This window comes from Rattus norvegicus, chromosome 16 (genome assembly GCF_036323735.1).
Source record: "Rattus norvegicus strain BN/NHsdMcwi chromosome 16, GRCr8, whole genome shotgun sequence".
Classification (NCBI taxonomy): Eukaryota; Metazoa; Chordata; class Mammalia; order Rodentia; family Muridae; genus Rattus; species Rattus norvegicus.
This window is the reverse complement of record NC_086034.1, coordinates 71,115,122-71,127,842: the sequence shown is the minus strand read 5'-3', so window position 1 is coordinate 71,127,842 and position 12,721 is coordinate 71,115,122. Positions and strand designations below refer to the sequence as shown.

Below are 12,721 nucleotides of genomic sequence, written 5' to 3'. Positions count from 1 at the left end.
GTATCTGTGGAGGCCCATGTGTTGGATACATGGAGCTGAAATTATAACAGTTGTGAGTCACCCTGGGTGTGTACAGGGAGGTGAAGTGCCAGCCTCTTTTATCAGCAGAAAAGGCTCTTAATGAATCTTTCCAACTCCCCAAACTCCAGATTTTTATGTTGACAGGATGCTAATTTAGTCTTGTGGTCTTCTCACCCATGGTCTACCTAACTGTGTGATAAGCATGTAAAAATTGTCACAATCACAGAAAATTCCAACTGCATCAATTAAATGACATCCTTAAGTTTTCTACTGTCAGAAGGTGATTGACAACTATTTCTGGTTATAGACTGATTGCCACTTTCTACAGGATTCTAAAGATAGACATTTCTGCGTAAGTAAATCTTAACCCCAGCTATTGTGGCTATTCTCTGTGGCTGATATTAATTCAGACACAAATGCCTAAAAGCAGAAACCATGCACCTTTAAATACAGAGGACCGTTTTTATTATGGGCCGACTTCATGGTTCATTTCTGTAGGTATTGGTTGATACCACTGCTTTAGAATGGACCCAATAAATGGGTTTTCCCCTCCCCCTGTACAATATCTGTCGTCATATACTTCTGCTGTCTTGACCTTGCATTGAGACTTTTTTCTGGGGAAGTGGTGTCAGTGCCTAGGTGACTGAGTTACCAGTGACACCAACTGACTCTCCTTGCCGCATTTACACAGGAGTGGAGTTGGTGGATGGAGGGCACTTGCGATGCACCTTACACTGATTGCTTGACTCCTGTTGGAGAGAGGAACTGTTCCCAGTGAGGAAGTTCTCCACACTGACTCATCTACTCTTCTTGCACAACAAACGGTCAGGGAAAACTGCTGGGTGTTCCTGAGATCAGAACGCATGTTACTTCTCATGTTGCTCCCTTTCCAGGTGGCTGATGATGCGACTTGTGTCTCTGGTGCTACTTTTCTGCTAATCTCAGGGGCCTCTTCCATGAAGGAGACCTGAGAACAAGGGGTTTTTGAAAGATCACCAAGTGTTAGCCATGTGCCTTCCCCATGGCTTGAGCAAGGAGGCATCACTTGTGTGTTCAGCTTACTTCCACTGTGTAGAGCTCCAGGAACTTCTCCTGCCCTCTGCACCACGAAGATGTAGCTGGTCTCAGGCTCTGTCCCTTGTTGAGTGTCTTCCCAGGAGTCCTCTGATAGCTGCAGCACAGGGTCATAGGGTTATTTATACAGTAAAGGCATTACACATGCCGCCTTGGGACACAAAGCTGCAGTAACAGCAACATCCTACAGGGTTTTTATAACTGTGGATGGGATGCTAATTAATGTCTTGCAGTCTTCTCAGCCATTGCCTAACTCTCTAGTGAGGGTGGACCATATTCTCACAGCTACAGAAAGATCCAACTGTATTGATTAAATGACATCTTAACTTTTCTAATGTCAGAAGGGGATAGACAACTATTTCTGGTAATAGAGTGATGTCTACCTTCCCTTGTTCTTTAATAGTAGAGGAATACTATAGAAGGCATTCAAATTATCCCTTTTTTCCTGTTTAGATTATTCATTATATATTTTAATTGGATATATATATTTCCATTTGAAATGTTATCACCTTTCAAAATTTTCCCCCTGCAAATGCCCTATCCCATCTTCCCTTATCCTCCTTCTATGAGGTTTGCCCACCCACCCTCCCATCCCTGTCTTACAACCCTAGCATTCCTCTACACTGGGGCATCAAGCCTTCCCAGAACCAAGGGGCTCCCCTCTCATTGATAAGGCCCCTTCAGCTCCTTCAGTCCTTCCTCTAATTCCTCTATTGGGGTCCCTGTGATCAGTCCGATGGTTGACCTCCAGCGAGCATCCACATCTATATTGGTCAGGATCTGGCAAAGCCTCTCAGGAGACAGTTGTATCAGGCTCCTGTCAGCAAGCACTTCATGGCATCTACCTCAGAAGTTGATAGACACCTATTTCTGGTTTTGCTACTTTCCCCAGGTCTCTAATAGTAGATAAATCCTCTAAAAGGCACACAAATTATTCCTTAAATAGAGCCCCTATTTATCCACAGTACATTTTAAGATCCAAGTAGCTGAACAGTCTCCTGTTTCAGCATCTTCATAATTATTTATCATCACACAGTTAAGAGATTATTGGGAAGGGACAAAAATTCATACAAATTCTAGTTATCCATTTGTAACCTTTCTCTTTTTCTTTCTCTCTCTTTCTTCTTTCTTTCTTTCTCTCTCTCTCTCTTTCTTTCTTTCTTTCTTTCTTTCTTTCTTTCTTTCTTTCTGTACAGAAACAAGTTCTGTTCTTAGCCCAGAGTGGAATGGAATATTCTATGTAAATTTCAAATAATTGTTAACAATAAAACAGCATGTAATGTAGAAGAGTGGATCTCGTTCTTTAGTTCTGCCTGTGTAACAACCAACTGCAAAGAGACTGAAGACCTTGAGGACCTGGTCCACTGGGATTGCTATTGGACAAGTAGGGAAACAGACAGAGGAGAGACATAGGTTAGAATCTGCAAATTGAAGTGCATTTGTTCGAGTAGAGTCAGCTGCCATTGGAGTTCTCATAAAGGTTACCCTATGAATCTAGTGTGAAAGGACAAAAATTTGCCTGAGTGTGAATTGGAAATACTTGCACATTGCTGATACATCAAACATCTATACAACTCCCTTAAGACCACGTGTGGGGATCCTCAAAATGGGAAAGTATATTTTCCCTGAGATCCAGGCATCCCAACATTGGGTACAGGACAAAGGAAAGAATGTCAGAATGTCAGTGACACTTGTGTACTGTCCCAGAGAACTATTCATGACAGCCAAGCTATGGAGTCAACCAGTGTGCAGAGAACGGATACATACAGTACAGGATCCCTCACACCACCTAGAGGGACCTGCCCAGTGGTGCGTGCTGGCTGTGCCTCCACAGGAAGAGATAGTTGTTTATAGTTTCTTCCCACAGTGCTTTGGTTTCAGGAGGCCAAGGCTACTGTCATCATGGAAGGCTCTCCATCTCTGTCTCACAGGACAGCACTGAGCATCCATGTGCCCTGAAGAAAGTTCTGCCTTCTCCACAGGATATGAATGGCAGGGCAGAAACACAAGTTGTGGATAAAGCAGACTCCATGCTACACAACAGCAGTGCTTTGTGAGCAGAAGTCAGGCACTGGGGACTATCTCGCTGTCCCATTATAAGGAGCTTTTGGAAGATACTGAGATAGGGAGTAATGGGAGCATTTCAAAATGAATTAAAACCTAATCCTTTAACAAGGTGCCTGTCCTGCATCCACATGTCTATTCAGGAAGAATGCATTTAGGCCTTCAAATTTAGGAGGCACAAACATGTCACCAAAGTCCCAAGCATTCTGAGCAGTAGGGCAATGAGTTGTAAGACAGGCTAGGATATACAGCAAGACCTGCTTAAAAAAATAATGGGGGGATATAGGAAAAATGGGAGAAGGATACTGAGAATTGTCATCAACATGAATAGACTCTAGGCACATTATGCTGAGAAAAATAAACTATGAAACAGACAGCAAATTTACCCAGTTGAAGCGTAAAACACAAATTTCCACTAGTGATAAACAATAGCAGGATGGAGAGATGTCTCTAGGATGCAGTCTAGGCAAGGATTCGAGGAAGAAGACTGCAGAGATCCAGTGCACTGGATGAAGACCTCAGTGCATCAAGCAGATTAGAGGTGTTCTCACCACTGGGAAAATGGTGCCTTTGGAAGATAGACATGCTAACTACTTCCAAAATCAGGATGTTTATACGGATATAAAATAGGACACCACAACACGTGGTTCTAACAGAAAAAGTTTACTAGAAAAAAAAAAACAGCCTCTCTATTCAGAGTTGTTTACACCATAGAGATTTGTCCAGATTGCAGCATACGAGACTCTTGGTTCCATTTGTGCCTAAGCATATCTTAAACCCAGCTCTCCGTGGATATCCTCAATGGCCGATATTACCTCGAGCCCACAATGCCTAAAATCAGAAACTATTTAACCTTTCAATATCAGAACTGTTTTCTATGGGCCATCTTCATGGTTCATTTCTGTAGGTATTGGTAGATGCCACGGCTTTAGAAGGCACCCAATAAAAGTGTTCCCCACTGCCCCTGTACAGTATCTGTCAGTGTTATATATGTCTTAATCTTGCATATGGCACTATTTCTTGAGACTTTTTTTTACTGGGAAAATGGTGTCAATTCCTAAGTGATTGAGAGAGCATTAACACCAACTGACTCTCCTTGCCCCATTTACACAGAAGTGGAGTTGGTGGATGGAGGTGACCTGAGATGCACCTTACACGGATCACATGACTCCTGGTGGAGAGAGGAACTGTTCCCAGTGAGGACGTTCTCCACCACGACTGATCTACTCTTCTTGCACAACAAACAGTCAGGGAAAACTGCTGGGTGTTCCTGAGAGCAGGACACAGTTTACTTCCCATGACGCTTCCAGTGCAGGTGGCTGACGATGCGACTTCCTTCTCTTTTGCTACTTCTCTGCACATCATCAGGGACCTCTTACATCAAAGAGACCTGAAAACAAGGGGTGTTTGAAAGATCACAAGTGTTAGCCAATCATGCCTTTCCTTTGTCTTGAGCAAGGGAGCAGCCCCTGTATTCTCACTTTCCATCCAGTGCATAGGGCTTCAGGAGGATCTGCTGCCCTAAGCACCATGCAGATGTAGCTGGTCTCAGGCTCTGTCCCTTGTTGAGTGTGAGATCAAGAGTCCTTTGGTAGCTGAAGCACAGGGTCATAAGGCAAACACCCCATAAAGGCACTTGGCTTGATGCCCGAAGACAAATGCAGTGACAGCAACATCCCTACAGGGCATCAGAGAGAAAACAGCTTTGATCTTATTCGATGCTGTTGAAAATAAGAAAGGCAGGGCATAGGTGAGTATGGGAGTAAGGAGGAGTACAGATCTGACCATTTAATTCCCTGAGTTTCCTCAGGTGAGGGGGGTGGCAGGAGACCATAAGCCCTGCAAAGGAAGTCCCCTGTCATCAGACCAGAGGGCCTTAGTTGTTTCTCCATCCCCACGTGCTTATCCATGGTCATGCTCGGAAGCAGCTCCCGCTCAGACTTCAAGTATCCAATGTTCCAGACTTGCCCTTGTCTCCACTCAAACACACATGGTGGGCTTCACCGTGCCTGATCTGAGATGCCCTGCCATAGTGTGCATAGTGGCGTGTTCGACATCACATTTTTCCTATGAAGCAATAGAAGAGGTTAATGTTTCAGATGAGGGTGTAGACAAGAGAACTGATTTGGAGGGATTACTATAGTAACAGGAAATCTATTACTTTGTTTATAATGCAGATTCTCTCCTTTTCATGCAAATTTCACTAGCAGCAACACTGACAAAGAACTTTTGAAATTGTGTGTGTGTGTGTGTGTGTGTGTGTGTGTGTGTGTTTGTGTGTGTGTGTTCCTGTCTGTCCAGATATCATGTGCAGAAGCGTTCACACAGATGACTCAGGCTGCACTGCACCAGGCACGCTCACCAATAATAACTCACCAAATGGGTTGTGTTGTGAAGGTTTCTGAATCTTGGTGGGTTAAATGCAAGCTGTCTAACAAGCCAGGATGGTTTTCAGAGCTGGATCATAAGCAAGAGACTCACCTGTTAGTGTAAACTCTTCCTTCCATTATGAGCGCTAGATGGACCATCCGTGCACCATCTTCGCTCTGTTTCTGGCTCCAATCTGGTCAGCAACAGTTATGTTGCACATACAGGTCAGGCACTCTGAGGTCCTTCACTGCTTCCACTGCCCATTGTTTCTTCTAAGGTCTCACAGGTCCATCTGGAGACCGGCAGCTGATGATCTCACCATGCCTGGAAAGTCCTGTAAGGCTTGTGTTCTTGATGATGACATGCATGCCATGGTAACTTTGTTTTCAGCATTTCTAAGTCCTATGAAGCACCTCAGTTGGCAGGCACAATTAGGGAACCAGCAGCCATCATGAAAACCAACCTAGAAGTGTAAGGAAAATCAAGAGCTTAGATCTTTCTCCCAGAACCCTTTCTCAGCCCTCAGGTCTCAGGGGATCTGGGAAGGGTGTGACATCACCCAGACACACACTATTAATCAGCAGACAGAAAGAGTTGTCCATTAGTTTCAGACTGTGATGTAGATGAATTCTGACTTTCACCCAACCATGGGAACTTCCTGGCTCTCTTCTGTGCCTGTCTGTGCGCTCAGCAAATTGATCTTCGTGCTCTGGTATCTTGCAGGGAGCTCTGTGCCTCCAAGTGCTCTGTAAAAGGACACAAAATGGGGACACTTAGGAGAAAACTTCAGGACTCATGCTTGGCTCTGCTGGCACTGTGCTGCCATGGGACCTCAAGTTCATTCCTCCCCAGTGTTTCACTGATCCTTTCAGCCACTCTTTTCCAGCATTCCCACTGAGGCTCCAGACACTCTCCTCTACTCTCTCCATGTGGTTTAGGTCCTCACAAAGGATACAGTCGAACTGGATTGTCTGTGTGAACATGTGTTATCACCAACCCTTAAAATGTATATTCTTATAACCATACCATTTAAACATTAAACCATTCAAAACATACCATTTATTAGTAAATAGTTCCATGAAATGCTGCCAAAGCTAGAGACCTCAATCCATTCCCCAAGACAGATATAGTGTAAAGACATAAATGACTCTGGCTAGTTAACCTCCATGCACATAGAGTAAATAAATGTTTTTTTCTTTAAAAAGTGACACTATTTAAAATATGAAAGCCTAAGGGTAGAGGTGTACTGTAGCCTGTACACCTACCTGTTACCACGACTGCCTCCATGGCTCCTTTTACTTCATAGGTGGGACTCTGTTGCTGGCGGGGTGTACCTTCTTTTGGATCGGTAGACAGCAACATAAACTCCCCAGTCCTTTTAGAAAGCCACTCTTCAAGGTCTTCCAGACACGCCTTCTAAAGGGGGCCCTGGGTGGAGTCTGACTCCTGCCACGGAATTGTTCCCGAGGAGCACGTGGGGAGGATGGGATGGACTCTCTTTCTTTTATAGCAGGACCCTCACCCTTGGTCGCCGTGGTAGAGAATGGTGGTGATTTCTCTTGTAAGTTCCTGTTGTCCACTGCTCCAGCTGTAAGCACATTATGGAGGTGTCCTGTGGGCTGGTCCTCCTGAAGGGAGTTTGGTGGAACAGTTGTGTTAAGCTTTCCACTCGGTATGATGGTGGTCTTATATTGGTCTTCTTCCTGGGAGGCATGATAATGTAAGATACACTGTAAGAACGCCTTCCTCTTTGAATAGGTAGAGCCATATTTGAATGCACTCATGAATGATTGAGAGGAGAAGATTGTCAGTGATGGATCTGAAGAATTTCTTTTAGAGCTATCTTCCGAGGCACTCCCCATGCCGAAAGACTTGTGAAGCCGTGGGCAGATTCTTCGAACTGGACTTGTCTTCTTGGGTGGCATAGTGTGCCTCACTATAGTTCTTTTTCCCTTGTTAAGACTTTCTGGTTTGTTGAAGCAGTTCAAGGTGGGTGAAATAGTGTGACTCACTATAGTTCTTCTTCCCTTGTTAAGACTTTCTGATTTGTTGAAGCAGTTCAAGTTAGGTGGCATAGTGTGCCTCATTGTAGTTCTTTTTTCCTTGTTAAGACTTTCTAATTTGCTGGGTAAATAGAAGGTTGTAAGGGTAGGCAGACTAGATCCCCTCCTCAGAGTTGTCTGCTTTTCCGTGGTTGACCCTGTGCTTTTCAAAGTTTGAGCACACTGCGTGGGATGAGGTGTTTTGATGGATTTGTCTTCTGAGCATGCCTTCTCCCTGAGCATTAAGTAAGTAGCCATCACCTGGTCAAACTTTCGCTCCCTCAAGCTTTCCCTTATTTGACCTTGCTCGTACCCCATGTCGCCCATCATGACCAGTATAGTGGGGTCAGGGTGGCTGTCAGTGTTTCCTCCTAATGAACTGGGAGAAACTTCATTCTCATTCTTAAGCCAGTTAAATCTTAAAATTTCATGGACTCTTGGCCTTTCTCTAGGGTTGACAGTTAGCAATTTGGCTATCACATCCCAGAGGTCTGGTGACAACCGGAAGTTCACTGAGTACCTTCCTGACAAGATTTTCTGCTTTATTGCTTGATAGGTAAATCCCTGGAAAGGGAGACACCCTGTAGCCATATAGTAGAGAACAACTCCCAAGCTCCAGACGTCGATTGCCTGGCCATCATATCCATTAAGATTAAACAGTTCTGGAGCACAGTAAGGGAGGGTCCCACACAATGTTGTTAACTTCTGACCCATGACTATCTTGGTGCTCAATCCAAAATCACTCAGTTTTACGTTTCCTTTGTGGTCCAATAAAATGTTTTCTGGTTTTATATCCCTATGTATGATCCCTCTCTGGTGACAGTACTGGAGTGCTAAAACCATCTGTCTAAACAGTCTGTTGCACTCCTCCTCGGGTAAGTATCCAAAGTCCTCAATTCTGGTCAGCAGCTCTCCTCCCACCGCGTGCTCCAGGACGATGAAAATGTTTTCGTTGGTGTCAATTATGTGTAAAAGTTTAATGATATGGGGGTGATCGAGGGATTTCATGATTTCAATTTCGGATTTGAGCAGGAGGTTTTTATTGCTTTTGGGGAGAACTTTTATAGCTACCTTTGTCTGGGTGAGGAGATGGGAAGCTAGTTTGACCTCCCCAAATCCTCCCTGGCCAAGGCTTGCTAGTATTCTGTAATGATCTGTTAAGGCATCTTCCTGAAAGGGGCTGGACCTGAGGTCCTGACACACTTGCCACCTCTTCATCTTCGTCGATTGTCCACACCAACTAGTGATGCAAGATAAAAGTGAGTGAAAGTGAGTCTAATAGAAACATTTATAGCCGTCAATTCCTGTACTGATACAAACAAAATGATGGTCCAAATAATCTAATGATGTATGTCAAACTCAGAAATATAAGAACAAGCCAAATCCAAAAGAATTAGAATTCCAGTTCAGAATATGAATTGAGGAACTGGAGACTAAAGTAATGCAAGGACCAAAGTAGCTCTTTTAGTTTGGAATTCATAGCTGTGATTAGATGCCAGGACTAAGGCAACTCTTATAAAGGATAACATTTATTTGGAGCTGGCTTACAGGTTCAGAGGTTCAGTCCATTATCACCAAAGTAAGAACATGGCAACATCTAGGTAGGCATGGAGCAGGAGGAGCTGAGGGTCCTACATCTTTATCAGAAAGTTGCTATGAAAAGACTGACTCTTCTAGGAAGCTAGGAGTAGGACAACAAAAGCCACTGGACAGTGCCACACGTCATCATACATGACACCTATTATCAGTGCCACTCCCTTGGCCAAGCATATTCAAACTGCTCCCGTAACAATTTGTTTAACTTTAAGAATAAATATAGCAGGGGTTGGGGATTTAGCTCAGTGGTAGAGCACTTGCCTAGCAAGCGCTAGGCCCTGGGTTCGGTCCTTAGCTCCCAGAAAAAAAAAAGAAAAAAATAATAAATATAGCTGATGCAATCTTAACCAAAATAACTTGTAGAAGTAGGAAGATATGCATTCATCACATCAGAGAGAAGAAATTCAGATAAACAATCACTAGGGAAGTTTTACAAACTTTCCAGTGAAATGGAAAAATCTTGAAGAAATTGATGAACCTCTAAACACACATGAAACTACCAACTAAGAACTAAGAAGAGGGAAAACATCTAAACTGAAAGTTTGTAAGAGCCAGAGGCAGTTGATGGCAAGGAGGAACAGTGCTCTCTGGGCACAGTAGGGCAGTTACATATAAGATCCTACAGCATTGTGACCTGCTCAGGCTCAAGTCAGTCAAAAGCTCAGCATGAAGAGGGGAGGTGGACAAGAAATCACACACCTAGATGATGAGCTCATCAGAATTGATACCTGACAGGGAGCTACCAATTTTAAGGGTGTGGCCCCTGAAGAGTTTGGGCAGACCACTCTTCTGTGGAAGGACACATATCTAAGAGCCTAAGGACAAGAGAAACTGTACTTGATGGTCAGAAACTAAACAAAATGAAAGACCCAAATCTGAAGCGCAAGAAAATCTGTGTGGAGGATCTGGAAGGAGGGGAAATAGTAAATATGACCAAAAATATCATGCAAAATTCTCACAGAATTTCAAACAAATTTCAAAAAAGAAACAAAATTGACATAATAATTTAAAAGAATCTCTTAACGGCAAAAGCAACAACAAACAAACAAACAAACAAACAAACAAAAAGAGAAAAAGGCCAGACTAGACAAACTCACTGGTGATTTCTATCAAATCTAATTAAAAAAAATCCCACACCAATGGTTCTCAAACTATTCATGAAAATAGAAAGGAGAAAGAATCTAGATTTATCCTTTGAGACTGACTCAAGCAGATACTGAAGCCAAGTGTTTACAGTAACAAGAAATAAGTATAATTAACACAGACACAACAATCCTTCCAGTGCTTAATACCTCATAGAGAATTCAAGAACATTTAATAAACCAAACTTCCTGATCAAGATGGGTTCATCCAGTTCTACTAGTGGTGCAAACCCACCAACTGATTAACAATAATGCATAGAAACAGAGGACAAGATTCACATGCTCAGCTGGAATGTAAAATTGCCTTTTAAAAAGAGAATGGATCTGGAAATCACCCTATCAAGTCCCACACAGATACTGACTCCCAGCTGTTGAAGTATAGGTAGTGGAAGGGGCCTGCACTAAAAGAAATTGATTAGGAATGTGAAGGAGAAAGGAGGAGGTAGGGGTACCGGTTGTCCGAGTAGCTGAATATTATCAAAGTACATTATGTGCATATACAGTAATGTTTTGCTGAAATGTCTTACTATATATCCTTAATGTTTATTAACAAAAACTCTAAAAAGTAAATGAGTCAATGAAAATGTGTACATAGAAAAGGACAAATTGAAGATAATTAATGAAGAAATGAAATTATGTAAAAATGAATGTCTAAAATGAAAGACAAATTAAAGAAACTAAAATGAAAAAAAGTACCAGAAAACCTCAAGAAGTAACTGATAAAGGGCTTACCTGGGAAATCCAAATGTAACCAGAATCCGAGTCCAAAATTCACCAGTATCCGAGTCCAAACCTTTGCCAGAATCCGAGTCAAAAACGTTCAGCAGTATCCGAGTCCAAACCGTTGCCAGAATCCAAGCCCAAAATGTTCACCAGTATCCGAGTCCAAACCTTTGCCAGAATCCGAATCCAAAACCTTCACCAGTATCCGAGTCCAAACCTTTGCCAGAATCCGAGTCCAAAACGTTCACCAGTATCCGAGTCCAAACCTTTGCCAGAATCCGAGTCCAAAACGTTCACCAGTATCCGAGTCCAAAATTTTTACCAAAGTCCAAGTTTCACAAATCACCACCAACCCGCTCTCTGCACTAGAAGGACAGCAACCAGCCTTGGGCAGTGCATTATATAGGCAGGTGGCTGCCATCTGTCACAATGGTTCTTTGTGAGGTCAGAGCAAGACATGGACCAATGAGGGATGGGCATTCTCCTGCCTCAGAGGACTGTATTAGCTACTCTGCAGTTACTGCTACCAAGTGCCTAACCAGGAGCAATGTAATGGCTCATTTTGGCTCACACGTTAGGGAACACGGAAAGCATGGTATACAGTGCTAACATGTGGCTGTTCATCCTGTACTGCTGGTCAATCCATGTCCAATGCCAGGTCATAACACTGCTTCCTAGACCAAGGGCCCATCTCCTAAAAGCTTCCCATGACAGTATCACCAGCTAGATATCACGTGATCAGACACAATTTTATAGGCAATTTTTTTTAAATGCAGACCACAGCAAAGACTGCCTCCACTTTAGAGGATATAGAAACAGCAATATGGATAATGATAATACAGGCCCCAAAGCTTTAAGCTTCACTGGGTATAGACTCTAATATTTACCAGTAAGCAAGGGAACCTAGAGGATGCTCCAATGTCCTTTGTCAATAGCACCAAAAATACTGTGCTAACAACTGGCTGTTACACATCAATGTTCAAGTAGTCATTCCTTTGGCTATACTTGGTGTCCAAAGTATGCCCCTGTCATTGTCCGTCTGTCACAAAATACCCTTTCTCAAATACCCTAGGACAAGTTTCTAAAGTATGTGGGACTGTGATGAATGGAGTTTTGTTATAGCCTACCCAAAACCTCTTATTAGATTTCTCACCAGAGACAGAGAACTCCAGGAGACAGAGGGCAGCCATCTACAGGATGATCAAGAAAGAAGGTCAGCCTAGAATCCTACAGACAGCAAAAGCTGTAGGCATGGGAGGCAGACAGTTTTCAAATGTCAAATCTCATCCTGATCTACAACAAATTGCCTTAGACTGGGAAATTTATCAACAAATTATTTGAAGTCTTGTACTTCTGGAGATTGGTAAGTTGAAAACAGTATGTTTGATATATATTATTTGTCTGCATATATCAGAGCTGCTTTCTTGCTCTAACATGTCATTTTGTTGGGATTCCTTAGATGGTCCTGAAAAAGGGAAAACTCTCTTTCAATTTTTTTTCCATATTTATATATATATATATATATATATATATATATATGAAAAGAAATATATACATACTATATATGTATATATAATGTAAAAATTCCTTCACTACATCCCCCCTCTAAAAGGGTTAGGATTACCATTAGTAATAGTGTTAGGGTTAAGATTTAACATTCCTGCTGCTTTAGCTTTCTCCTTTCACGGG

General features: G+C 42.7%; 1 protein-coding gene across 2 annotated transcripts; it reads right to left on the bottom strand.

The window, feature by feature from the left end:
- Window positions 1-469: 469 nt before the first annotated feature.
- LOC100911229 (sperm motility kinase-like) lies at window positions 470-12,447 on the bottom strand. 2 transcript variants are annotated; one of them, XM_039095152.2, is made up of 8 exons: window positions 11,042-12,447; window positions 6,795-8,811; window positions 6,101-6,275; window positions 5,641-5,992; window positions 4,641-5,226; window positions 4,310-4,549; window positions 1,084-1,192; window positions 470-988 (listed from the first exon to the last, which is right to left on the bottom strand). In XM_039095152.2, exon 2 carries the CDS (start codon window positions 8,787-8,789, stop codon window positions 6,825-6,827), a length of 1,965 nt encoding a protein of 654 aa, XP_038951080.1. In that variant the 5' UTR covers window positions 8,790-8,811; window positions 11,042-12,447; the 3' UTR covers window positions 470-988; window positions 1,084-1,192; window positions 4,310-4,549; window positions 4,641-5,226; window positions 5,641-5,992; window positions 6,101-6,275; window positions 6,795-6,824. The 2 variants fall into 2 exon arrangements, with proteins under 2 accessions (XP_038951080.1, XP_038951081.1); XM_039095153.2 differs by having other exon boundaries at window positions 4,315-4,549.
- Between the last annotated feature and the right edge of the window lie 274 nt (window positions 12,448-12,721).

Coding starts and splice junctions, on each gene's coding strand:
- LOC100911229 (XM_039095152.2), bottom strand. CDS start 8,789: ATGAAGAGGTGGCAAGTGTGTCAGGACCTCAGGTCCAGCCCCTTTCAG.